Source organism: Aotus nancymaae, unplaced genomic scaffold, assembly GCF_030222135.1.
Source record: "Aotus nancymaae isolate 86718 unplaced genomic scaffold, 86718_ANA_hifiasm-v0.15.2.pri h1tg000064l_1, whole genome shotgun sequence".
NCBI lineage: Eukaryota > Metazoa > Chordata > Mammalia > Primates > Aotidae > Aotus > Aotus nancymaae.
Window position 1 is genome coordinate 25,047,170 of NW_026988479.1, and position 26,915 is coordinate 25,074,084.

At 52.9% G+C, this 26,915-nt stretch overlaps 1 protein-coding gene across 1 annotated transcript in view; it reads right to left on the reverse strand.

The window, feature by feature from the left end:
• Positions 1-26,915, reverse strand: part of CSF1R (colony stimulating factor 1 receptor) — a 33,436-nt gene that overhangs the window by 1,675 nt on the left and 4,846 nt on the right. The window contains exons 2-19 of the mRNA XM_021664930.2: positions 26,386-26,643; positions 25,669-25,953; positions 23,788-23,924; positions 22,968-23,127; positions 18,853-19,045; positions 16,021-16,136; positions 15,784-15,904; positions 15,475-15,665; positions 13,530-13,645; positions 6,864-6,990; positions 6,642-6,746; positions 5,721-5,831; positions 4,918-5,080; positions 2,461-2,546; positions 2,235-2,332; positions 1,231-1,353; positions 1,030-1,141; positions 262-361 (exon numbers count right to left, since the gene is read on the reverse strand). Coding sequence (XP_021520605.2) covers positions 262-361; positions 1,030-1,141; positions 1,231-1,353; positions 2,235-2,332; positions 2,461-2,546; positions 4,918-5,080; positions 5,721-5,831; positions 6,642-6,746; positions 6,864-6,990; positions 13,530-13,645; positions 15,475-15,665; positions 15,784-15,904; positions 16,021-16,136; positions 18,853-19,045; positions 22,968-23,127; positions 23,788-23,924; positions 25,669-25,953; positions 26,386-26,643 — 2,602 coding nt within the window. The remainder of the gene's footprint in view (positions 1-261; positions 362-1,029; positions 1,142-1,230; positions 1,354-2,234; positions 2,333-2,460; positions 2,547-4,917; positions 5,081-5,720; positions 5,832-6,641; positions 6,747-6,863; positions 6,991-13,529; positions 13,646-15,474; positions 15,666-15,783; positions 15,905-16,020; positions 16,137-18,852; positions 19,046-22,967; positions 23,128-23,787; positions 23,925-25,668; positions 25,954-26,385; positions 26,644-26,915) is intronic.

Sequence of the window (26,915 nt, forward strand, 5' to 3'; positions counted from 1 at the left end):
CTACAGAGCAAAATACTGTCTCAAAAAAAAAAAAAAAAGAAAAAAATAGTCATTTAGGACCAGCCCTAGTGAAGAGCTGCTTCTCTGAGAACATCCCCCATACCTTGAACTCAAAAGGGGCTTGTAGTGTCCACTGCAGGAGAGAGAAAGCCTGACCCTGGAACGTTTGGGACAGGGAAAGACCAGGACCACACAGCCTTCCATCCCCTTCCAGCGAAAGCCTGGGCTGTCCTTTTCCCTCCCTGGGATCCCTTTGCTTACATATTCTTTGGGGCAAATGTAGGCTGGGCCATTTGGTATCCATCCTTCACCATTTTATAGAACTTGCTGTTCACCTGGATGCCTGGGTAGGGATTCAGCCCTGCAAAGGCCAAGGTCAGGTAAGAGGCCGTGCTGTCTTCTCCCCCTTCCCGCACACCCACGCACGTCTTAGTGACTGGGTGTGAAGGGTTCCAGCTGACGACACTGCAACAGCAGCTGCTCTTAGCCAGTGCTTCCTGTGTGCCAGCCACTGTGCGGCAGGCTTCGGCTTAGGAAGGTGTGCGCCTCCAGCCAGGCCTTATCACACCAAACAAGAATTCTAGCGCAGGCTTTGGAATCAGACAGACGAAAGTTTCAGTTGCGTATCATGAAAGTGGGGACAGGCAGGTGGTTATGAGGGTGTTGGAGCAGTACATTTGTGGACTGAGTACAAGTCCCTGTGCCTAGTCCTCAGGAAATGGGAGTTCTTTCTACTAGAGCCTAATAGAGAGCTGCATCTTCAAGGGCCTGTGGACTTCAGACAAAGGAGGGTAAGAGCAGCAACTGCACGAGCAGAGACAAATGAAAGAGCCGGAAAGGAGCACCTGTCAAGGGCAGGGGTGGGCCCAGCCCCGCAGGAGCTGTGATGCTGGGTTCTGAGAGCCCTTGCCCATTTCTGCACTCCCACCACCCCTCACTGTGTCCTGGGCACCAAGCATCTTTGTGCACCAGTGGGGCAACCAGAGGAGCCAGCTCCAGGCTCTGCCTGGAGTGGGCCCAGTGGCTCACCAAGTGAGAAGATCTCCCAGAGGAGGATGCCATAGGACCAGACGTCGCTCTGAACTGTGTAGACACAGTTAAAGATGCTCTCCGGGGCCATCCACTTCACAGGCAGGCGGGCCTGGGATGACAGTCCCCAGTTATTTTGGGCCCTGACTCTTTACCCCCTCCCCAGCCTGGCCCAAGCCCTCAAGCCCTCCCAGCACTTACGTTGCCCTTGACGATGTAGTTGGAGTCATTCATGATGTCCCTAGCCAGCCCAAAGTCCCCAATCTTGGCCACATGACCATTGGTCAACAGTACATTTCGCGCTGCCACGTCCCGGTGGATGCACTGAGGGAAAGCACCGCAGGGTTAGTCTTGGGTCCTTTCCTACCTGAGCCCGAGTTGAGGAGGATGGCAGGGAGGGCCCCAGAAGGCCTAGAGGTCCCCATTGAGGGAGTGGACATCAGTGTTGGTCCTTTACCACAAACCCGTGTCTATGCCTTCGACCAAGGCCCAGGATCTGAGAACATGGAGTGTGGTCTGACCATTTAATGCTTAGAAACACCCATCACCCTGAGCTGCCATGGCCCTTCTTGCCCTTTGTCTGCTGAGTGGTCCACTCAGGCCCCAGATGCAATGGACCCCTGAGCAGAGAGCAGTCTCTGAACCCTGCCATTACATCTGATCATAGCAGCTGCTACCAGGCCCTTCCCTAAACTCTGCACACATTGAATCCTTTTTTCCTCTCAAACATTCGTTAACACTCATTTTTATAGGTGTAGAAACTGAGGCACAGAGAATTTAAATAGTTGACTTAAGCCAGCAATCAACCATTGACTCCCAAATCTGTTCTAAGGAAGATGGCAAGAGCTCCCATTCCCTGGGCACCTCTTCCTAGGCTGAGCATACTTTATACATCATCTGACATCCTCAAAATTCTATGAGGAAGCTCCCATTATCATCCTCACCAGACCATGTGCTCCATGAGAAGAGACAACTGTTGTTTCTTTTGCACTGTTTAGTAAAAACGAATGAATAAAGCCTGGTACCCTTCTTCGTCTGCACACTGAGGACACAGGTGTCCAGCCCCAGGCACAGCTTTCTCCCACTCAGCCTTGCAGCTGCCGCCCAAATGACTCTCTTGCCCTCTGTTTCCTCCCTACCCGCTTCACAGCCTCCCCGGAACACAGACCTGGGTGGCCACGAGCCAGAGCCAGGTTCGTACTCACATTCTTGGAAGCAAGGAAGGCCATACCCTGGGCCACTTGGCTGGAGAAATGAAGCAGGTCCCTGAGCTCCAGAGGCCGTTCATCCTCCTTGTCCAGGTCTGGGGTGGAAAGCGGCGTAAGGGCAGCCCTGCCCCACTCCTGCCGCACTCCCGCCCCTTGTCCCAGCAGCCCTTCTCTTTTTTCCTTGTTATCAAGCAAATGGAGCCTGGCCCTGGGACCTCCTTACCTTGCTCAGAGGAGTCATTTGAAGAAGTGGAGACGGGCCTCATCTCCATAGAGGTGTCCACACCCTGGCTGGAGAAGCCACTGTCCCTACATAGAAGAGAGGGTTGGGAGGTGGGGGTCAGCCCCCATCATTGCACTGCTCAGCTCAGACCTTGGCCTCCCACCACCCCATGGTCAACTGGAACGTCCCTTTCTGATAAAAAGCCCTCCTGCCACACTCCATCCGAGCGATCATTGGTTTCTGCTTGGCTGTCCCCAGTCGGGGAGCTTACAACCTGTGGTTTTGGGCAGCTCTGCCTGTGAGAAAATTCTTCACTTTTCCTAATGCTAATCTGCCCCTGAGATTTTCCTCCTGACCCTTGCTCCACACTCAAGGGCCACAGAGAAGTTGGAATCCTCTTCCCCACAACAACCTTACTAGCATTGGAGCATATTTGAGGGCCCCTTCTGTGTCCTCTCTTCTCTAGACACAGCGCCTCTGACCCCTGGCTTCACATTAAAATCACTTTAGGAGCTTTTAGGACCAGGGTAATTACTAATAGTTCAGAAACTCTAGGGGCAAAACCGTCATTCACAGATTTAAATCTCCCCAGGTGATCACAAAGTACAGCCTAAGCTGAGGCCCGCTGATCTGGAGCAGTGCTGCGTAAACTCTAATTCATGTGCAGATAAATCACCCCGGAATCTGCAATGCAGATTTTCAAGCAGCAGGCCTGGGTGGGTGGGCCTGAGGTGGTGCATTTCCAGCAGTTCTCAAGAGATACCTATGAGAGCACACTTGGGGTAGAGTTTGAGTAGCACTGCTGGAGACTGAATCGCCACTACTGTCCCTAACGTTACAACCAGATAGGATCTCTCTCCCTTGCGTCCCCTCTGTGCTACAGATGTGCACCTTGACAATGTCCATACTCTAGTGTTCCCAGAAAGAGAAGCCAATGTTGTATTAATGATCTGACCATGGCAAGACCTTCACCTCCCTTGTTTTAGAAACTATACTTCTATTAACATAGCCTGGGATCATTTTGGCAGTTGGTTCACAGACCATGTGCCCTCAAAGTTACCCACTATGGGAATACTTTCTCCATCTGTGTATTTGAAGAGGGAAGCTAGTAACTTCTTTGATGCTCATTTTGGTCTGATCTTCAAAGGTCTAGTGTGTGTCACCCTCATAGAAGTATCAGGAAATCAGAAGAGGAAGTGAAAAATGGGGGAAGGAGGCCCCATTTTTTAGGACCCTGGCTGAAGAGATGGGTTCCTTCCCTTTTGCCTCCCCAGGCGTGGCAGCTGACAGTGTCTAGGATGAGGGCACAGTGTACACCCTTCTCATTCTGATCCTGTCCTTGTCCCACAAGCCCCTGAGACAGAGACCTCCAGGACAGCAGCGTGGTTTGGGTGAATGCTGGACTGGAAGTCAAGAGGGCAGGATTCTAGTCCACGCTCTGCCTCTGCCCCTGACTCATGTGTGACATGAATCTCTCCATTTCCTCTCTTTGGTTCCCCATGTGGCTCTGTCCGTCGGATGGCTCTGTTCTGGATGGCTTCCAGTAGTCACCGCGCCACAGAACAACAGAACTGGAAAGACCCAGAGAGGTTCAACACTCTGACAGCTTGGCTGGGGAAACAGGTCCAAGTGGGCCGGGGACCTGGCCACAGTTATGCTGTCTCGTCTCCTCTCACCCAACAATTCACACGCCCTGTCCCCACTCCCCCGTGGCAATGTGGGACACTGGCGTTGGCGACTCTTAAGTGGAACAGGTGCTCTGCAGCATCGTCAGCACAGGCTATGGGAGAAACGGGTGACTTCTCCCCACATCTGCCTATCTCTCTCTCTCTTTTTTGAGACCAAGTTTCGCTCGTCACCCAGGCTGAAGTGCAATGGTGTGATTTCAGTTCACCACAACCTCCGCCTCCCGGGTTCAAGTGATTCTTCTGTCTCAGCCTCCCAAGTAGCTGGGATTACAGGAATGCACCACCACGCCTGGCTAATTTTGTATTTTTAGTAGAGATGGGAGTTCTCCATGTTGGTCAGGCTGGTCTCAAACTCCCAACCTCAGGTGATCTGCCCGCCTCTGCCTCCTGAAGTGCTGAGATTACAGGCATGAGCCACTACGCCTGGCCACATCTGCCCATCTCTGACTAGGGCTCCAGGCACACATCTTGGTTCATCTTTTACACACACGTGATTTCATTGACACGTCTCTACCAGACCATGAGCTGCTTGTCTTTGCCCTCTACCCTCCCAGAACATGGTAGGTGCTCAAATATTTGCTGAATGAAGGAAATAGAGAAACAGAGGTGCCCGTAAAACCTGTGGTGGCTACTTCCCATGGCACAGGTGGCAGTCAAGGGCCACACAGCCACCCGATCCTGAGCCATCCAACCCTGAGCTGGCTTTGAAGACAGACTTGGGTCCCACCTCCCAGACCTGGCATTTCTGTTGTCCTTTGCCAGGGGCTACCTGTGGACATGTTTCTTCTCCAGGGGGATGTTCTTATAGCCGGTACCTCCCTCAGGGCCCTGGCCAGGGCTCAGGCTGGGTCCCAGCGTGGCTTCAGTCTTCTTTCGCAGAAAGTTGAGCAGGTCGCCATAGCAACAGTACTCCGTGATGACCAGTAGAGGGCCTAGAGCAGCCAAGCGTGTGGGGTGAGGCAAGTGCTGAGTGCTCCCTTGCGCAAACAGGAGCATGGGTCTGGGGCAGTGAGGTCACTGGACCAGGACCTGGCACAGCTGAGTTATAACCACATCTCTGTGAGCAATTTTCCCTGTGCCTCAGTCATTCCGCCTGTTTAAAACAGACAACCTTAAACAAAAATTTAGCCCAGGAATTATTTCTTTAAAGGAAAACTATGGCAGCTCAATGTAGGTCAGAGCTGCTATCGGTGAAGAGGACGTGGGGCACTCGGAGTCCCAACAAAGCCTGGGGCACCTTTGTGGGCCATGGGGAGAGTGTCGAAGCATCCTTGAATGGAGGCTTCTTAAGAAGTAGGAGTTCAAGCAGGGGCCCAGGAGCTCTCACATTCATCTCCTTCTCCAGGGGCTCCAGTGCTTCCTATCAGTCTCTTTATGCCTCAAGCTGCCCGTGCAGCTCCTGACTAGTCTAGGCGATGGGGCCAGGAGTTTAAGGGATGCTGAGACCAGGATCCCACTGGCACTTAGAGCAGTAGGATCCTGAGAAGGGGAAGACGGAGCAAGGTGGCCCTGGGGCCCTCATATCCCCCATAGGCCCCAAGACCTTGGCCCCATGCACACCAAGGCCCTTACCCCCATGTGTGCAGGCTCCCAGAAGGTTGACGATGTTCTTGTGCTGGCCTAGGTGGCTCATGATCTTCAGCTCGGACATGAGGGCCTCCTTCTCATCCGTGTGGGCCGTGGCTGGGAGAAAGGACCGCAGGTCCCACAGATGGGGACACAGAGCAGCACACAGATACATGGGGGCCAAATGCAGAGACCCATGGAAGCAAGCAGAGGGTACCCCAAGACCCAGAAAGGCCAAAAGAAGAAGGAAAAATGCAGACACACAGATGGGAGAGAGAGAAGAGGGATAGGCCTGTCACTGAGCTGGTCTTTGAGTGACAGGAAGCCAAACTGTGGCCAGGCCATGCCCCTAGGTGGCCTCTCTGCACCCCCAGCCATTTTGGAGCTTAGTCAGAAGCCCCTTGACACCTAAAGGGTGACCTACACCTATTTTTTTATTTTATTTTTTTTGAGACGGAGTTTTGCTCTTGTCGCCCAGGCTGGAGTGCAATGGCATGATCCTGGCTCACCAAAACCTCCGCCTCCTGGGTTCAAGTGATTCTCCTGCCTCAGCTTCCCAAGTATCTGGGATTACAGGCATGCACCATCACACCCGGCTAATTTTTCTATTTTTAGTAGAGATGGGATTTCTCCATGTTGATAAGACTGGTCTTGAACTCCCAAACTCAGGTGATCCACCCACCTCGGCCTCCCAAAGTGCTGAGATTACAGGTATGAGCCACTGTGCCTGGCCAACCTAGACCTTCTTGGAGCCAGGAGTCAGAGGTGCCTGGAGCTCACAAGAAAAGCCGAGTCCTTACCTCTGAGCTCTGTCCCCCAGGCTTCAACAGGTTGAAATGTGGGCAATGCCTCTTGTGACACCAGGGCCAGCCCACCCCCAGCATCTACCACCTCCCATCCCTTCCCTCTTCCCCTCCCCTCACTCACACTTCAGCATCTTCACAGCCACCTTCACGACAGCATCTTCCTCTCCCAGACCAAAGGCCAAGGCCTCCACCACCTTCCCAAAGGCACCGGCTCCAAGGATATTACCTGCCATGCACACAGGTTCCTTAGGTCCCTGGGCACCAAAGGGCCTCTGTCCAAGGGCGCACAGGCTCCCTGCAACCCCCACAGGCCCTGCGATAGGAAGGTGTGCTGCCATCTCACCAAACTGCAGGTTGTTTCGGGGGAACTCCCACTTCTCATTGTAAGGCAGCTGCGTGGGGTCGATGAAAGTATAACTGTTGCCCTGATAGCTCTCAATGATCCTCCAGCGGACCTGGTACTTGGGCTTCTGCAGGAGGAGGAGGAAGCACATGGCAGCCGGGGCTGGCAGTTTGTGGACCTGGTCTCTGACCCCCAAGAGCAGGGTTGTTGGCAGTCCTGAGGCACCCAGTGGGAGAAGGCAGGGCAAGGCCTGCTATAGGTTGAGAGAAGTCATATCTCCTCATGAACATGGCACTAAGAGCATGTTCCTGCTTGACTCTGCCTTCTTTGTGACCTTACCTTCTCAAAGCCTCAGTTTCCCTATTTGTGTATCGAAGACCTTGGACAGAACAATCTCTGAGGGCCTTGATATCTCTGATAATCTGGTAATTCCGCAGCCAGGAGGGAGGATGGAACGTGATCTATCCATCTGTCCATCTATATTCATCCATCCATCCGTCCGTCTGTCCATCCACCCACCCATCCACCCTCCCATCCAAGTATATTTTTTTAATTGTGGTAAAATAGATATAACATAAAACTTAACATCTCAACCATTTTTAAGTGTATAGTTGAGTAGTATTATGTAAATTACATTTTACATTGTTGTGCAATCAATTTCCAGAGTTCTTTTCATCTTGCAAAACCGAAACTGTTCCCATTAAAGAACAACTCTCCATTCCCTCCTCCTCCTCCTCCGGACCGTGGCGACCACGATTCCACCTTCTGTCTCTATGAATCGTACTGCTCTAGCTACTGCAGCTCAGTGGACTCACACAGCATGTGTCTGTCTACTGGGGTTGTCTTATTTCACCTGGCATAATGCCTCCGAGGTTCATTCGTGTTGCAGCATGGGTCAGAATTCCCTTCCTTTTTAAGGCTGAATAATAATAACCCCATCCAAATATTTTCTTGAGCATCTATTTGTGTCAGGCACCGTTGATTCGGAGTTGAACAGGACAAAGTCCCTGCCTCTCCATGGAGTTTGCATTCTAGTGGCTGAGAGAGGCATTAAACTCAAATAAATATATATGTAGGAAATTTTCGAGTGGTGCTATGAAGAAAATAAAGTAAGATAAATCAGGGAAGGCCCCTGAAGAGCCTGCCATGTGACCATCAGAGGAAGAATTTTCCAGGAACAGGGCATGCAAATAGCATCCATGTAGCCTTCACATGGAAACGATCCTGGCAAGTTTGAACTACAGGAAGGCAGCCATCATGGCTTGAGGGAAGTCGGGGGAGGTTCCAGAAGCAGGAAGGTTTTGAGGGCTATAAGGTGAGTGGGCTCCCTTCTGGGATTTTTTTTTTTTTCGAGACAGGATCTCTGTCTGTTGCCCAGGCTGGCGTGCAGTGGTGCAGTCTTGGCTCACTGCAGCCTCGACCCTCCAGGTTCAAGCAATCCTCCTGCCTCAGCCTCCCAAGTAACCAGGACTACAAGCGTGTGCCGCCACACCTGGCTAATTTTTGTATTTTTTGTAGAGATGGAGTTTTATCATGGCCCACGCTGGTCTTGAACTCCTGAGCTCAAGCAGTTTGCCTGCCTCGGCCTCTCGAAGTGCTGGGATTACAGGCGTGAGTTACCACGCCTGGCCGGGCAGTGAGAGGCCCTGAAGATTTCACACAGGTGAGTCACCATCCGACTTTACTTTTTGTTTCTGAGACAGGGTCTTGCTCCTTCACCCTTGCTGGAGTGCAGTGGTGCAATCTCAGCTCACTAGGCTCAAACTCCTGGACTCAAGCAATCCTTCTACCTTGGCCTCTCAAAATGTTGGGACTACAGGCATAAGCCATCGCACCCAGCCTTGACTTTACCTTGTTGAGAGAGAGAAAGAGACCCTGCTCACTAGTCAGTGAGCTTCTGGAGGGCCAGGACTTTTGGAAAGACCTATTTCCTTCCTTAGGCTCTCCATGCTGTTACCAACCAGCCAGGGGAGGCTCAGCGCTGGGATGTGGGGAGGAGGAGCGGCTGCCCCTGTTTCTTGCCCGGGGGCAGCTGTTGGAAGGGGGCATCATGCCAAGGGTTGCCCATGAGAAATGCTGATGGAAGACCAAGTTGAGGGGGGATGTGGAAGCTGGGCTGGGGCAGTGGAAGACACTGAGGCCCTGGGTCAGCAGCGTAACTCTTTCTGGCCAGGCCTTGGGGAGGGGAGCGGCGTGGCTGCGCTTGCAGCTGGGCCCCTTTCCTGGGCACCCGAGCTACAAAGTTAAAGGAAGTGTGGACCGGTGCCAGGGAGGAGGCTGGCCTGTAGCTGCCCAGTTGAGAGAAAAGATTCCAGTCATGTCCTTTGCAGCAACGTGGTGCAGCTGGAGGCCATTATCCTAAGCGAATTAACACAGGAAGAGAAAACCACATACCTCGTGTTCTCACTTATAGGTGGGAGCTAAACATTGAGTACGCAGGGGCATAAAGACGGCACCAGCAGATACTAGGGGCTACTGCGTGGGGGGAGGGATGAGGGTTGAAAAACTATGGGTGCTATGCTCAGTACTGGGTGATGGGATCCATAGCCCAGAGCTCAGCATCACGAAGCATACCCATGCAACAAACCTGCCCATCTACCCCCTGAATCAAAAATAAAATATTGACATTATTAGAGAGACAGGGAGGAAGATTCCAGCTAACCATCACGAAGAACTTCTGGCTGGTAGTTAGGGAGAAAAGACTGCAATTAGAAATCAGGAGGGACTCACTTCCGGGATCTGATTCAGGAGGTGGACTACAGGTGAACTTCAGAATGTGCTAGAGCTTGGGGGAGAGTCTGAAATGCAACATGGAGAGAAGAACGTTCTGAGCCTCTGAAGATCCAAATCCTGCCCGTGGGTGCTTTCCCAGCCCAAAAGACAGTGACAGGGTGAGGAGGGGAGTCTTCGACCTCTCCCAGCCACTTCCATCTCTAGGAGCCTCTATGGCCAAGACTGTTTTTCCTTCTCACCACTTCTCCTTCCTCTGTCCCTCCGCAGCTGGGCTGAGTCAGCTCCCTCCCTGCCCCCAGCTGAGCAGGGAGCACTGTCGAAAGCGAGGGGATCGAGGAGGAAGAGATTTGCTTGGATTCTCAGATCTCTGAATCCTAGGCTCCTATTCCTGGAAGTGGACCAAGGTGACTTCCGCCGGCCTCAGGAACCCTCCCCTGCCCCTGCTGGGCCTGTAAACCTCCCAAGGCACCTGTGCCATTCCTAGAAAAGGCTCATGGGTGTTTACCCCATGAGTGAGAGGTCAACAGGTAGGGATGGGCCAAGCTTCCTGAGAAGGGTGGAGGTAGCTGTCGTGATAGCAGTGAGTTCTTCCTGAGCTCTTCCTGGGAGTGGGGCGCTGGGCTAGACGCTCAAAGGGCGTCATCCCATTGATTCCTCGCAATGGGCCTAAGCCCCAGGCCCACCTGGACTTCCTCCCTTCCGTCCGTCCTCCCCACCAAAGGAGGCATGGAGACATCAAAGTCCTGCCCCCAACCCCAGTCTAGGCCCGCTGGTTCCGGGTGAGTGGATGCTCTCTGTCCCAGGAAGGTGGAGATCTGAACACTTCCCAGTGGAATCTTTGGAGATCCTCCTGTCCCTCCTCAGAGCTCAGTTCCAGCCCCCAGAATTGCAGTCTCCCCAGCGGCCTCCGTTCCCTCCCTTCCCCACTGCCTCATCCATTCCCTTGTGCGCCTCCTTCTCCAGGAGAGCCTGCTGACTCCTGCCCTTTTCTCTTCCCCCTCGGCCCCCCCTTGTGGTCACTCTGGAGGACAGAAAGGTGATGACTCAGCCCCGAGGCAGAACAAATCCTCCCCACAGACAGGCCACTTCTTTCCCCAGGCCTGGGCAATGAGGAGAGGCCAGGCTGAGTCCCCGGTGAAAGGGCAAGGCTGGGAACCCCATGGGGCAAGGTAGAGGAGGATGGGAGGGCAGGCGCTAAGTCAGGGGCATGACCACCTTGACCCCTCAAAGTCTGGTCCCAGGGGTGGACACCTCAGCCTAGAGCTAAAGGGTCTGCGAATGGGTATATAGGAGGAGGGTAACCTGAGGCTATAAGTCTTCTTCTCACAGCCTTGGATGGGCTCCAGGGGCAGCTGAATTTCCTGTACAAGAAGCATGGAGGTGACTGGGAGTATGTGTTCCAAAAATGGTCCCGTGGAGAGGGGGCACAGTGTTCCGAGACACAGCCAAGGGTGCTGGTCAGCCCAAGGCAGAAAGGGCTGCAGGGGGCCCTAGGTCCTTCTCTGGAATCTCTGCACAGCTGTCCTGGCAGCTCTGCGACAAATTTCACTGTCACAGAGGTGAAATTTGCAGACTGAAGTTATTGATCTGAGCAAGGAAGTGGAAATTATGCCCTCCAAAGCACATCACAAGAACTGGGATTATAGATCCAGGGAAGAGGAGACCCAGGGGCCATGAGGCAGTTTTCAGTTCCATGTAGAGAAGAACATTGCAAAAATTGGAACTGCTCAGAGAAGGAATGGGTGGCCACGAGAGTGAGTAAGGTCCTTTCCCTGGAGGTGGGTGGGCTGGGCCAAACAACTGCTGTGGGTGCGTAGTCAAGGAGATGATGCCCAACTTCAGGCCTCCCCCTCCTTCTGCCATCCCAAGATGCGTGAGCTAACTCTGGTTGCCCAGCCAACTTCCTCCTGGGATGAGAGCGTGCAGCTCCCATCACGGAGCCTGTCTGCCTCCAGCACCCTGCTCAGTCATCTGTGTGCACTGTGGCACGGAGTCCTCACAACCGCCTGTTAACAATCCCGTTTTACAAATGGAGAAGAGACTTAGAGACACCAACTTTCCCATCATCCCATAGCCACAGAGGTAGGATTTGGACCCAGATTCACTGAAGTCCAAGCTTCTGGCTCTTAACTAGACCATCAGTAGGCTCTTGGCATGTCAGAGGAGGAGGGGCTGTTAAAGAGTACCCAGACCCATGGTATCAGAGGGGAAACTGAGGCTCAGCGAGAACAGCGAGTCAGCCAAGGTTACATGGCAAAACAGTGTCAGAGCTGGACCTAGATCCTGCGATCTTGACCAGGACTGCCCTCAGAGCAGCCTTCTCATGCTGGGTGCTGGCAGGAGCAGAGAGCCCGATCCATGTGCCCCTGGGGCTCCCCAACATCCCTTCCACCCTCCCCACTTCAAGCCCTCTTCTCACAAAAGCCCCAAGGGGGTGTGGGGAAGAGGAGGCAGGCAGCCCAAGATGGATCTCAGCCCTTGATCACACCACTCCCTTGTTCAAACCCACTGACAACCTTGGACCTACAGGGTGGGGTCCAACCCTTCAGACGCCCAGCCTCACCCTGGTCTTCCCCTCACCTGCCCCTCTGCACACTCTACCCTCTCCCCCAGATATACCCTTTCCCTGAATATCATCTCCCCTGCTGCATCCCCCATCCTCCAAGGCCCGTCCCACAAACGCCAAGCCACCTCTTCCAGGCAGTCTCCCTTATGCACCAGCCTGAAAAGTCCTTCCACCTCTGACCTCCCACAGTCCTCCGGCCTGGTCCTCTCAGCTTCTGACCACATCGCACATGGTCTTTGTGTGGGCAGGCAGGTGGTGGAGGCCTTGGGCTCTGGGGACAGAAGTCCCTGGGGCCCAGTGCCAACCATATCCCTCGGCCACCTGGGGGGTTTTTAACCTTGCTGAGCCTCAGTTTCCTGATGGGTAAAATACTGACTAGTATATTCCCTGCCTCCAGCTTCTCGTGAGGGTAAAATAAGATGATTCAACATTTCACCTAATGATTGGGACATGCTTCGGAGTGAGTCCCCCCTCAGGGTTAAAAACCAGACTCTGCCTTTGACCAGCTGTTGATAAGGGCAACTGTCCCAACCTCTCAGAACCTCAGTTTACAACTCTGTAAAATGGGCTAATAATACTAGCTACATACAATGATTGCTGGGGGCATTAAATGAGATGATGTAGGTGACATGCTACAGAAAAATGCCCTTCAAATCACTATCACGTATTCAGCATGCAGTGAGAGGAAGCGCATTTAACATGCAACATGTACTAAATGGCGGCTTTGACTGACAGGACAGTAACATGAATAATAAAGAGGATGGTGAAGGTCACAGGTCCTTGTCCTCACTAGGCCACGTGCTACTGAGGGCAGGGCTCAGGCCTAGCCGTGGGGACATCACCCCTGTGTGCCCATCTCCTCTGCCCGCTGCTGGGTGCCGGGACCCCCTGGGCGGAGACAGGATCCCAGGTCTACGCTGCCCCGGAATGCCGTTCTTCCCCTCATAGCCTCTCTCTCTATAACCCATGCCCTTGCTTTCATGGCTGTTTTTTTGTTTTGGTTTTTGAGCTGGGGTCTGGCTGTATCACCCAGGCTGGTCTCTAACTCCTGGCCTCAAGCAATCCTCCTGCCTTGGCCTCCTGAGTAGCTGGGATTACAGGTGTGCCTTTGCTTTCATGGCTATTTGATTAGCATCCATCTCTCACACTTGACAGTAAACTCTATGAGGGCAGAGCCTCAGAGGCCACCCAGCAGCCGGCTCATGTTGGTATACAGTAGGCACCCACCCATGTTGGTATACAGAGCTGTTAGCAGACTGACTGACCGACCGACTGACTGAGGAGGAGGGGTGAATCCTTGTGGCCTGGGGGTACCGTCCCGATCTGGCTCACTCAGTGTCTGGCCGCCCCACTCCGCTCCGGCTCACCTGCTTGTACTTGTACAACAGCAGCAGGAGCAGCAGGAGCAGCAGGGCCATGAGGGACATGCAGGCGACCACCACCGGCGTGAAGAGGAGCTCATCTGGGGGAAGCATGCGGGCTCCTGGAAGGCACGAAGCAAAGGAGTGAGCAGGCAGGGGCACCTTCAACCCCCTCTCCAGCTGAGATAAGGCCTGCACACGGACCTGAACACAGTGCATGCTCAATAATGCTTGATGACTGAATGAAGCATCCCCCACTGGAAGCCTCCGGGGCCTCTCCTGCAGACCCTCCTGCAGAGGAAGGCAGAGAGGACAGCCTCTCCAGCTCTGCTCACACCCAGCCCCAAACCCGTCCACGGTCACAGCCTCCTGTGGCTGGGGTCGGGGCCTCTGGGGTCATGCGGTCTCACCCTCTGCCAGTGCAAGAAACCTCTCTGCAGCAGCCTGGCCTGGTGCCCGGCCGTTGCTTACACGCACACCCCCAGTGACAGGAGGCAATGAGTGTGCACTGCACTTCCAGGAAGCTCAGTCAGAAAGGGCTGCTGGAGGTCACCCTGCAACCTCCCTCGCCTGCATTTCCCCTGCAGCTCCTCCACGTGCCGTTTGGAATCACACAGCTCTTCTGAGGGTCTGCAAGCCAGGCCCATGGCCCCTGGGTCTCCTCTTCCCTGGATCTATAATCCCAGTTCTCGTGATGTGTTTTGGAGGACATAATTTCCACTTCCTTGCTCAGATCAATAACTTCGGTCTGCAAATTTCGTCTCTGCAACTATGCCCTAGGGAATGACGCCCGCCCTGTGCACAGCACAGCCTGCCGCTCTGTTTTACACAAAGGCTCCTTACCAGCTGGTCCTGTGATTCTCAGAGGCCCACAGCATCCTCAGGCTTTTGACAACCAGGCTCCAGCACCCAGTGTGTGTCAGATCCTGGCTTCTGCCTGGCTCAGAGGTGGTCACTCGTGTCCCCAGCTGCTGGCCTTGGAGCAACTGCTCCCAGGGTCCACTATTGTTTTGGAGGGACTTTTTAGGAGGTGTGTGACATTGAACTTAGGGAAAATTATATTTATTTCCTAGGTTTATAGGAGTTAATCAAGATAATCCCTGTAAAGAGCTTAACACAGTGCCTGGCACAGCAGAAGCCTTCAACAAAATGTTGGTTTTATTATAATATACAACCTCCAGCAGTGAGACCCAGAGTGGCCACAGGCACTGCACACAGTTGGACCCTGGGAGCAGTTGCTCCAAGGCCAGCAGCTGGGGACACGAGTGACCACTTCTGAGCCAGGCAGAGGCCAGGATCTGACACACAGTGGGTGCTGGATCCTCGTTGTCAAAAGCCTGAGGATGCTGTGGGCCTCTGAGAATCACAGAACCAGCTGGTAAGGAGCCTTTGTGTAAAACAGAGCGGCAGGCTGTGCTGTGCACAGGGCAGGCGTCATTCCCCGGGGCAGCCTCTTGCCCAGCAACCCCAGATGGATAGACTGTAATTGGAGCAGAGGGAAGTCAATCGGGGAGACATGGAGAAGACGGGCGTGAGCTGGCCCTGAGCTGGGGATGGACCTTGCTTCCTTGCTCATTGCCTGCCTCCCTCCCTCATCGGACTCTAAGCTCTGTGGGGGCACTGCTTCCCTGCATCAAGCACGTGCCAGCACATGGTACATAATGCCTGCACATACTTATGAACTAATGCATGAGTTAGTGTGCAGGGATAAGAGTGGGGGCCGGTTGCACCAGGCTGCTTTCTCTCAGGCCACCCAGTCTTACTGCTTTGGGAGATCTGATGGGCAGGAGGGACTTGGAGTGGCCCAGAGAGGTGCTCCTTGGTATTGCTGGGATCTGCTCCAAAGGCAGATCTGACCCCGGCTCCCTCGGCAGGGTGGTGGGGCAGTTTCCAGGACCATCTCCCTTCTCCACCTACAGAAGCAGGGGTGGTGTGCAAAGTTCCCACTCACCTGCAGCGATGGGTATGAAGGTCCAGGAGTCGCTCCCCACGCTGTTGTGGGCCCTGCACTCGTAGGTCCGGTTGTGCTCTAAGGCCTCAACGGTGAGCAGGCTCTGCACGGTCACTCTGTGGAAGGGCTCCTGGCTCAGGACCTCAGGGTGTGGGTCATCCCAGACCTGCAGCACTTGGGCCTCATCACACCTGGGAAGAGCAGAATGTGGCTCAGAGCTTCAGAGTTCCCAGCACCAGCTTGTCCTTCCCACTCAGGGAGTCCCCAGCCCCTGAGCCCAGGCGAGGGAGGTGAGTGGAGCCCACTTGCCTATCAGTGTGGCCACTGCACTGCAGCCATGTCACGTTGGGCTGGGGGTACCCAGAGGCACCACACAAAAGGGTGCCAGAGCCATTGATGAAGGTCCACGTGACGCTTACCTCTGGGGGGTCTGAGGAGGAAAGGAGGAGGCCCCAAGTCACACTCTCCCTGCGACCCCCCAAACTCCCAGTGCCTCCAGGCAGTCCCAGGCCTCCAGCCCAGGCTGTGCTCCGCCCCAGCACTTACATCGAAGGGTGAGCTCAAACGTCAGAGCTCTCCAGCCTCCCGGGTTTCTGGCCAGGAAGGAGTAGCGGCCAGCCTCAGAGGGCTTCAGGCGAGGCAGAGAGAGGGTGAAGGTGTGCCTGCAGAAGAGAAGCAGGCGGTCTTGGTGAGCCCCAGCCTGGTATGGCCCCTGTCAGGATTGCAAAGTCAGACAACAGCCTTAAAGGGGTTTATTTTTGGTAAAATATCCAGGGCGCAACGACCTTGGCTGAGCCAGGTCCTCAGGCAGGGTGCCACTGAGACGTGCAAAAACCAGCAATCCTATTTCCTTTGTTGGTTTTCTTATATGAAAGTGGTTTTTTCTCCTGAGGTTTAATAGAGGTGACGTCTTTAAGGTGCTGGGAGCCCTATCACAGGTCTCATACTTTGAGCACTATCACTAATCTTTCACAAAAGCTGCGCTCCCTCCTGAAACTCCCTGAAGTGCCAACCTTGCCAAGAGGGACTGAGAAAGAGACAAGAGGTAGGATGCAGGGCCCTGGGTTCTAAGCTGTGTTGCTGCAGAGATTGGGGTTCAAGTCCTGGTGCTGCTGTGTCTTGGCTGTGTGACCTCAGACAAGTAAGTAACCTCTCTGGATCCCGCACTTCCTTTGCTGTGAGAGTGATATTGATGGTTACTAATTCACAGGCTTGGCCTAGGATTAAAGGGACATGGATTTAGGGTGGTTGACACAGAATTTGACTCATCGTGGGCACTCAATTTAATGGCACTCTTCGTTACAGAAAAGGCCCAGGAGCGAATGCTAACAACAAAAATTATCCTTGGCCGATTCTGGGAAATTTTTTGTTTTATTTTTCCTTTAATCTCTGTTTTACAATTTGTCCATAATCAGCATGTGTTGTTTAGGTAATAAATACGTTTTTTAAAAAGTCCCCCAGTTCACTGTCAAAATAAATAAAATTTTAAAAATTATAGCAAATTACCAGTTCTTGCTTGGGAAACGTCTGCAGCTACTACTGGACTAAAATCCGTGGTATTCAAAGAGTAGCCTCATCCAGCCAGCCCCTGGCAGAGAGAAGCCCTCTGTCCATGTCACTTCTTGAGATAACTTCCACCCCTTCAACTAAAAAGATTTTGACTTTTTTGGATGATTGAAAGTCACCATTATGAACATACTCATCGCATGAACTAAAATTCTGTGGCTGTTTGGTGTCCGGGCTCGTCTGCCTTGTGCTGAATGTGCCCAGACTACTGTGTTTTAGGGGATGGATCTCATGTTCCTTTACTCAATGTCTCTGTGGTTTATGGACCCCTGAAACCCATCCATGGACCAGCCCCCTCCAAAGCGCCTACAGATTCCAGATTCAGAACTTTGGCTTTAAATGAGAGGAAGACAGAGACCCTGGCCAGAAAGGACCAGAAGTGAACCGAGAGGAGGAAGATGAGGACAAGAAAGCATCCTTGTTGCTTCTGACAACTGACAGGCAGGATTCTGGAAATCAATGAGGTTTGGGCTTCTAGAGCTAGAATGAGGATCCCAAAGAGTTTTGGAGCTGTCTAAGGGATCAACACAGGGACGACAAACAGATATCTCACGAGCCATCTATGCCGGAAGTACTGCCTCGGGCCTATGTCGAGGAGAACTCTGAGGCCACATCTAGACTCTGCAGGAGAGAGCTGCAGAAAAATGGATGAGTGTGTGTGGCATGCACACCATGTATCTGCTGCCCTTGATCAGGCTGTACTGTCTCATTCTGAGAGGGCGGGGTAAGAAAAGACTATTTTAGGCCAGGCACAGTGGCTTGGGTCTGTAATCCCAGCACTTTGGGAGGCCAAGGCTGGCGAATCACCTGAGGTCAGTAGTTTAAGACCAGCCTGACCAACATGGTGAGACCCCGTCTCTACTTAAAAAAAAAAAAAAAAATTAGCTGGGTATGGTGGTGGGCGCCTGTAATCCCAGCTACTTGGGAGGCTGAGACTTGAACCCAGGAGGCGGAGGTTGCAGTGAGCCAAGATCACACCATTGCACTCACGCTGGGCAACAAGAGCATAACTCTGTCTCAAAAAAAAAAAAAAAAAGAAGAAGAAAAGAAATGATTATTTTAATACCTGGTATACCTGGTGTGAGTGTTCCTCTCAGGGACAAAGCTTTCTTGTTTAGAATGTACCTGCTTAAGCCACTTTGGATGGGAAAGACCCCAAGAACACAGTTCATAAGGGGACAGGAAAAATTTCTAAAATGTGCATGTGGAATCAGAGGATCATGGTAGTGGAGAGATGGAAGAAGAGGAGGCGTGGAGTTACTATAGATTGAACTTCATGGGAAGAGTTTGAGCTTACAGAGAAGAGCAGCCAGTGAGAAATCCTCGGGACTGGGTGGCCACAACCCTTTACAGAACATTTCACGTATCTGCAATTGTGTGATGTTAATTCCCTCTTCCCCTCCCTCCAAGCCTTTGTATTTGGCAGATAACTTGTGCAGTCATTATCAGGAGTGTGTCTATGAGTGGGGTTGTTTTCTGCATTTAGATTGGCCCCAAGAGAGGAAAATGAATGAGACTAAGAGTCCTTGAGGGACCATAAGAGTGCACACTTCCAAGAAATGGTAGAATTCTTGAGTGGAGCCTTGACTATCCCAAAGATATAGGATGGAGGGGTAAGCCAATTTCATCCGAATCTCAAACACATGTGACTAATATTGGGATTCCATGAAGTCAGGGAAAGTGAAGCCCAGAAAGGGACTGGGACTTGCTCAAGGTCATACAGCAAGGTTGGGACGTGAGCCAAGTGTCCTGATTGTTGCTGAAGCATCCCCCAGGCTGTAGGGCTGTGCAGTGGGAGCTGACAGGTGGTACCTGTATGTGCTGTTGGTGGTGACATTAGCAAGCTTGGGCTCAGGCTGGTGGTCAGAAAAGGGTCCCAGGTAGGTCCAGTTAAAAGCTTGCAGGCCTGGGTAGGCCTCCACCATGACTCTGAGGTCGAGCCCCTCACCCACGGTCACCTCCTGGATGAGGTTCTGCTCAGAGCTCAAGTTCAAGTAGGCACTCTCTAGAAAGCAGAAAGACAAGCATCTGGCATTAGTGGGAAGATGTCTTGGTTTATTTGTCCGTTTTGTCATCCACCAGTTGATCCAGTCCCTGAGCAGCAATGTCACAGGTACACAGTCCCCACCACCACCCAAGACTCTCTGACACCGCCCTTCTTACCACCCCCTTCAGAATCCCTGGACCAAAACGTTTCTCACTGAGGCCCTAGGAGAACCTGGGCAAATTCCTATCCCCATTTGTGCCTCTGTCTCCTTATTTGTGTAATGAAGAGATTGAATATATCTGTGATTTTCCAACTTTTTGAAAAATTTTTGGGAGCAGGAAAGAATACACACACACACACACACACACACACACACACTCACTCTTCACATGCCGTCATCCATTTCCCCTTTACTGGTCATAAGTCAGTCAATACAGCTTCTACATATAGCTCTGGAGTAGGCGTGTAACCCAGGCCAGCCAATGAGGGTACTCTGTTCTCTCTGGCCCAGTAATTGGTTTGGGTTACCATGAGCCCATAGCACTCCATTCCATGATTTTTGTTAGGACTCTGGGAAAGAGGAGCCCTCATTTCACTGGGGTCGCTAGGTCAGATACTACAAGGTGGGTAGTCAGACTCCTACAAAGGGAAAGCCTTCCTGCGGACTAGGCTCAAAAAGAAAAAACAGAACTGAGAGTTGGGGAGCCATAGATTCTTTCCAGCATCAGCTGAACACCTGGATCCAACTGTTCCTGATGCTGATATCCATGAGTTTTTCAGCTATAAGGAAAAAAAAAAAAAAAAAAATCCTCTTTTAATTAGGTCAGTTGAGTTAGTTTCTGTTACTTGTACCTGAAAGAGTCCTGCCTAGTTTCTCCTAATGGAATTTTGCACAGATTGAAATCCAGCTGCTCTTGTTGAATCTCAGGCAAAGGAATTATGGCAAGAACCCCAATTCACTCAGCCTCTCTGTGCCTGTCATGGTAGCCCTTGACATGCCTTCTTAAAACCTCAGGGCTCAGCAACAAGCCCTGAACTAGATGATTTCTAAGAGCTCTTCTTCTTAATTTATTCTGTCTAAAAAATCTGAAATTCACCCTTCTGCCCTGACATATGTCTACTCCAAAGACCCCTATGGTTTCCCATTGCCTCCATTATTCAGCTTGGCATTCAAGGCTCTCTTCAGTCAAATCGGGTCTCACTATGCTCATCCAGTCACCTCTCCTCTTCCTCCCCACTCCGCCCCACACACACACTCTCACACTCTCTCTACGCTCCACCCATCTGGGTCTCCTAACATCCCTGAACACACCATAGTCGTTCCAACCTTGGAGGTTTCGCTCAAGCCATTTCCTCGACCAGGAATCCCATTCTCCTCCTCTTTTTTCTCATAGAGGCCTTTTTATCCTTTAAGACTCACCCCCGTGAGGGAGTCGTTCTCACTGCTCCGGGACACAGGAACCTCTCACTCCTCTGGACTTTTGTTGCCCTTCCAGACTACACACTCATTAGGCACCACATCTGTACTGCTTCATGCACCTGGTTGTCCCATAAAGTAGCTTTCTTCTCTCTCCAACTCGTCTGTGAGCTTTCGGGGCAAGGCTGTTTCCTTCTTCTTGCTCTGGATCTCCCAACAATTCATCTGTCTATTATTCATCCATTCGTCCATTCAACCATCCAAACCCCAACAACTTCCCACTACTTCACCATCACCACTCTAGTCCATCCACCACCAGCTCCAGCCTGGACCACTGCGGCAGCCTCCTCCTTCACCTTCCTGCTTCCATCCTTGTCTCCCTACAGACAGTACTCAACAAAGCCCAAGAAATCTCTGTTAATTCTTATGACATCCAATCCCACCATGTCACTCATCTGCTCAAACCCTCCCACAGCTCCCCGTCTCTCTCAGGAGAAAAAGCCCAAGTTTTTATGGTGGTCTCCAAGGCCCTGTGGGATCTGCCACCTCCCCGCTTTAGCTCTCTGACCTCATCTGAGACCACTCTTTTTCTTGCTGTCACCCCACAGCCACACTGGTCAACTTGCCTCCTGAACAAGCACAGTCCGGCCGCAGGACGGAGCTCCCTTCTCCTTCAGCAATTTAAGTCTTTGCTCAAATAGCAGCTTTCCAGTGAGATCTTCCTCGGTGACCACGCTATTCTGAAGCTGCGAATGCTACATAATTGTTTTTAATACTTCACCTGGCTTATTGCTTGCCTACTCCCAGCTAGAACACAGACTTCATAAGGTCAGGGGTTGTATCTATTCCATTTGCAGCTGTATCCTCGGCATCTAGAATGATGTCTGGCTCAAAGTGTGAATGAACATAAACATGTATTAAGTGACTACTGTATGCCTGTACTAGAAAGCAGACAGGATTAGAAGCTATAACTGAGGGACAATTCTAGGTGCTTTTGCTCTTCTTCCCCTTGACCCTGCCAAAGCCCCCAGTGCAGAATGGGGTCCGCAGCAGAGCTCACATTCTGTGGCAAGTCTAGTGCCTGCCATGCACTCTAGGGGTCGTGATGCTCATGATTCTCATCCCCCCACCTCCATCTCCCATAACATTCAGCACATGAGGCCTGGCCAGACCTAAATGACTCAGAGCCTGCTCCCACTCTGATGCACTCCCGCCCTGCCTCAGGGTCCGAGTCCAGTGACTGCCACTGCCTGTACCCAATCACCATCACCAGAGACCTGGAGGTCATCCTTAGCTCCCTTCTCTTCCTCATCCCTGCATCTCAGACTCTTCTACATGCCTCTGGCCATCTCCAGCCTATTCTCCAGCCTCCAGCCTCCCACCCAACCCACACGGTGCCAGGCTGAGCCTTCTCAGATGCTATCTCCTAGTGCACACTTGGACAGCACCTCCTCTGTGTCACACTCTGTTCTAAGTACTTATGTATATATGTATGTATGTATCTATCTATCATCTATCCATCTATATCCATCCATTTATCTATCCATCCATCCATCCTTCTATCCATCCATCTCTATCATCCATCCATCTATCCATCCATCTATCCATCCATCTCTATCATCCATCCATCTATCCATCCATCTACGAAGGCAGTTACTGTTAATATCTTCATTTTACAGGTAGAAAAACTGAGACACAGGGAGGTAAGCAACCTGCTAGTCCTTGGCAGAGCCTGGTTGGAATGCTGCCTGGGAGCGTGTGCTCGTGGCCACCACACAGTGCCTCCTCTGTGCAATCTGAGCCCATCACTCTCCTTTTTACAGTGATCTCCCCACAGGTTAAGATGCAGTTCCTCACTCACCTTAAGACATCTTTACCTCTGGCCTCTGCTTCTGCCTCTTTCTCTGCTCCCCTGTGGCCACTCCTCGCACCATTCCATGTCCCAGCTACTGTCAGGTTCTTTCGGTATTCCAAATGACTATGCTCTCTTTGCCTGTGAGCCTTGCCTACGTTCCTCCCTCTGCCGGAAGTACTGTTCCCTTTCCTTTCCCACCCGTCTGCCCAGCTAACCCAGCTTTCCTCTTCCCATCCTAGTTTAGAGGCCACCTTCTCCAAGCTTGGGTTGAGGGACCCCTCAGTGTTCCCAGGACACCTCGTGCTTCCCTCATAATCACTGGGTGATCATTATCTTTTCATGTGTTCATAAAGGAATGCATGGAAGACTGAACAAAGGAAGTCCAGTAGGGAGATACTAGACCCCAATCCCCAAACACACACACACATGGAAAATGGTGCTAAGGTGCAGCCATGCACTGTAAGAGCTCCAAGGTGGGAGAGAGTCCCAGGAGAGGGTAAGGGAAAGCTCCCGGAGCGTGGCTCCTTAGCCAGGCCCGGGATAAAGGAACTCCAGCAGAGGTGTCCTTAGCAGGTCTCCTTCCCTGACTCTCGCTTCCTCCTCAAACCCCTTCTGTCCCCGCTCCTGAAGGATCCCTACTGACCGTGTGCCACTACCCCGAGGCTTACCTACCACCCAGAAGAACATGGAGGTGGAGCGGCTGCCCCGCACGTTGCGGGCCACGCAGGAGTAGTTGCCGGCATGTTGGAAGTCCACTTGATCGAGGTCGAGGGTCAGGACTTTTTGGTAACGGTTATTATGAAAGTCAGATCGTTGACGGATTGTGAGCTGCAGCCAGAGGGAAAGGAGGCGGTATACCAAGGTAGTTGAGGGATTAAAAAGATCTGGGTTCCAATGCTCAGCCTTTAAGGATTACTATCTGCCTTTCCTCTGGGCCTGTTTCTTCACTTGTAAGATGGAACTAACAGTGAGGAGCAAATGAGAGATGCATGCAAGTGGCTGCTTAGGGCTGTGCCTGGAACACGGCAGGGACAGTGGGAAGGGAGGGGCTCTTAGAAGCAGCCCAGCGCGATTCCCTCCTGGAATCCTCCCTCCCCCTCCTCCCTCTCTCCCAAAATCTTTCTGAAATAGCCATTATAGTCCTGGGCTTCAAAGGTGGCCTAGGAAACCCTTGCTAAATCAGAAGTGAGCTCACCTCTGGCTTTTGTCTACAGGCTGGGGCAAAGGCCATGGGTCAAGGGGACAGAGAACCACCTCCTCCCCCCACCCCCCCAACAAGGTTCAGCAGCATGAGCTTGAGTCCTGGTTCTGCGTCAGCTACTGACTGGGAGTGAGATCTTGGGTGAGTCCACGCCCCTCTCTGGAGTCTGAGCTGTGCCTTCAGTTGAGACAGCCAGTTTGGAGTGGGGGGTCCAGGACGCCCCCCTGGGAAACCTGGTGTGCTGGGAGGATGGCCACACTTCACCTTGCCAATCCCCAGGGACTGACCTTGGTGGTGTTGTGTTGGAGGAAGACATCAAAGTCAACGTCAACGTTGCTGGCTGAGCACACGATCTGGGCAGCCTCCCCTCGAATCCGCACCAGCTCTGCAGGCTCCAGTGTCAAGGTTGGAGGCCCTGGGATGACTGAGACCGGGAGAGAGACTCCTGAACACCCAGGCTCCCTGAACATGATGGTGCTGTCGCTCTGCTCCCTGCCATGGGCCAGGTCACTGGCCAGGGTCCCCACCACTGCCCCATCCCAAATCCTGGGGGACTTGTCCTAAAGAGACCTTGGAAAGTCCACTTTCTCCATCCTCTCCCCCTCCCCAGTCCCGTCACCATTCTCCACTCTGGATTTCTGCACCAGCCTCCTCAGAGGCCTCCCTGCCTCCCTCTGAGGCCCGTACGTCCGCACTCTTCACAGCAGCCAAGGTGACCTCTTACAAATATAAATGGGAACACACCTCACTCCTATGTAAACATTCAGGGCTTCCCATTACTCTCAGAAAAGAAGCCAAAGTCCTTCCCACACCCCACCCTGTTTCCGACCGCCCTGACACCCCCACCCCTTGTTCGCTGCACTGCAGCCCCCCCGACCTCTTTCCCACTGCAGGGCCTTTGCCCTTGCCTTTCCCTCCTGGAATACCTTTCCTCCCACGCTTTGCATGGGAGGCTGTTCTCATCCATCAGATCTTTAGCTCAAAAATTCCTCAGCGAGGCCTGTGACCAGCTGATATGAATTAGCCTCCCCGGCACCTCCATAAAAGTGCTGTCCTCCGCTCCCCAGCTTGCTTTCTCGCTCATCACGTTTGTATTTACTTTCTATTTAATAGTTAGACTCTCTAGTTGAATGTCAATCCAGGACCGGAATATTCCAGCGGCCAGCACAGTGCCTGACGCACAGTAGACCTTGAATTCATATTTATGCCCATCACTGCTCTTGAAGATAATCTAATCCAGATTCCTAAGGCCCAGGGACATGAAAGGACTCACCCAAGGTCCCTGAGGGGGTCATGGCAGAGCTCAGGCCCGGGACTCCTGGCTTTTGGCCAGCCCAAGGCTCTGCAGGACCAAGTGCTAGGAAAGAACCCTAATGGCCTCCTCCGCCCGCACAGCTGGGGTCCTTTGACCTCCTGAGCAGGTTTAGTGGCCTCAGATTCAGGGGAATTGGGCTAGCAGCTTCATTCTGACCCTGGCCCTTGTTACAGGGACCGATTGCTGTCTCAAGCCCAGGTCCTCAGCCTGGGGCCCTGCTTGCTCTTACCAGTCCTCCCAGAAACCAGAATCCTGCCTGCATCCCAGCAGGGGGAGACTCCACCTCCACTGTCACCTGGCCACAGCAGCGCCCACCACCTCCTCCTCTTCTCTGCCTCTCAGCTCAGCATCCCTCCTTCACGTGCCCAGCACCTGGCTTTAGGCAGGCCCTGAGAGGGAAGTCCACGTCTGAGGCTGAGCTTCGTCCTCTTTCCGTTTCAGGAACATTCAGAGCCTGTCCCTACCTCGCCATTTCGTCCTCACTGTCCCCCTGCTGAAGCAGATCTTTGCACAGCCACCTCCTTCATGTCATTAGATTTCAGCTCCTTCTCGGCGAGGTCGCCCACCGCACATGCTCTTTGTTTGGCTACCCTGTTGAGTGCTTTTCCGGAGCATGTCTAATGATCTCAGGTGACCTTGCCCACTGAGTTATTTGCTCACGTGTGCTTTGTCTCCCTGCCCCGACACCTTGTCAGTCCCACCCCATAGATGATGGTGGAACCATTGGAGGGAAGAAGTGAGGACATCCCGCTAACCGCCATCATGCCCAGTCCCCAGCCACCCCCCGTGTGGCTGCTGGCTCTCTGTTCCCGCTCCCCAGGCCTGGCCCCCGGTCCCTCTGTGCCCCACACACCTTTCTGCACTTTCAGCCGGATGCTGACGGACGTCACCTTCCTGCCACCCATCAGGGCACTGCATTCATAGTAGTGGCTCTGAATGTACTTGGCCCTGTGGATGGTGAAGCCGTGCCAGGGCGAGAAGGAGTAGTTGGTGTTGCGCACGAGGGGCCGGCCACGCGAACGCACGAGTGAGACGCCTGCCTCCAGTGCTGGGTCTGTGAGCAGGCAGGGCAGCAGTGCGTCCTGGTCCTCGAACACGACCACCTCCTGTGCTAGCACGTTCCAGGCCCGGGCAGGGTCTAGGGTAGAGGTGGGCACAGGGTTACAACTGCCCTCCCTCCACTGGGCCAAGGGGTATCTGGACATTGGTGACAGGGAAGCTGAGAGAGGCTGACGTTTCATCTGAGGTTACACCTTGCCAGGATAGTTCGGCGGATGCTTCAGTGTGGGCGCTCTGGAGTCAGATGCACCTGGGCTCCAGTCTAGTCCCATTACATGATGCTGCATGACCTTGGATAACCCTCCTGCACTTCTAGAAAATGCATCATCATAGACCCACCTTGCACGGTTATTGTGAGGGCTGCATTACATTAGAAGCTCTGCTCCAGGTCCATGCTCATAGCCAGCACTCAGTAAATGCAGAGCTGAATGGTTACGATTGTTAATTTTAGGGCCCATTGTAGTGGGGCCTGCTGGGCCAGGCCTCTTGGGAGGAGGCTCAGACTCCTCACCTTTGACGTAGATGTGGATAGTGGCGCTGCCTCCCAGGGGGTCTCCAGGCTCAGTGCAGCGATAGGTCCCCGTGTGTTGAAAGGTAGCGTTGTTGGTGGTAAGGATGCTGCTGAGGCCATCAGAGTGCAGGGTCCAGTGAGGTGATAGGGTCCTATTCCATTCCACGCTGCCATTACCTGCACATCGCAAGGTCACCGTTGCTCCTGGCTTCACAACCAGTTCAGGGCCACTGGGCTCTATCACTGGGATTCCCTGACCTGGTAAAAAGGAGGGACAGCAGACAAAAGTGAGGTCTGGGGTGCACCCCTTGGGCCGTCCCTGATTCCGAGATGTGTGGTAGCCTGGCAGGAATGGTGCTGTGCCATCAAGGGATCGCCTTGAACAAGCCCCTGCCCCCTGGTCATTTGCTCAGCTCCTAACCCTCAACCTGCTCAGGGATGGACTGATGTCTCTGAGGCCCAGAAGGTCCCTCCTCTGAGAAAGGGGGCTTGCAGCTTGCTCAGCCTCTCACCCAGACCTCTGTCCCCGG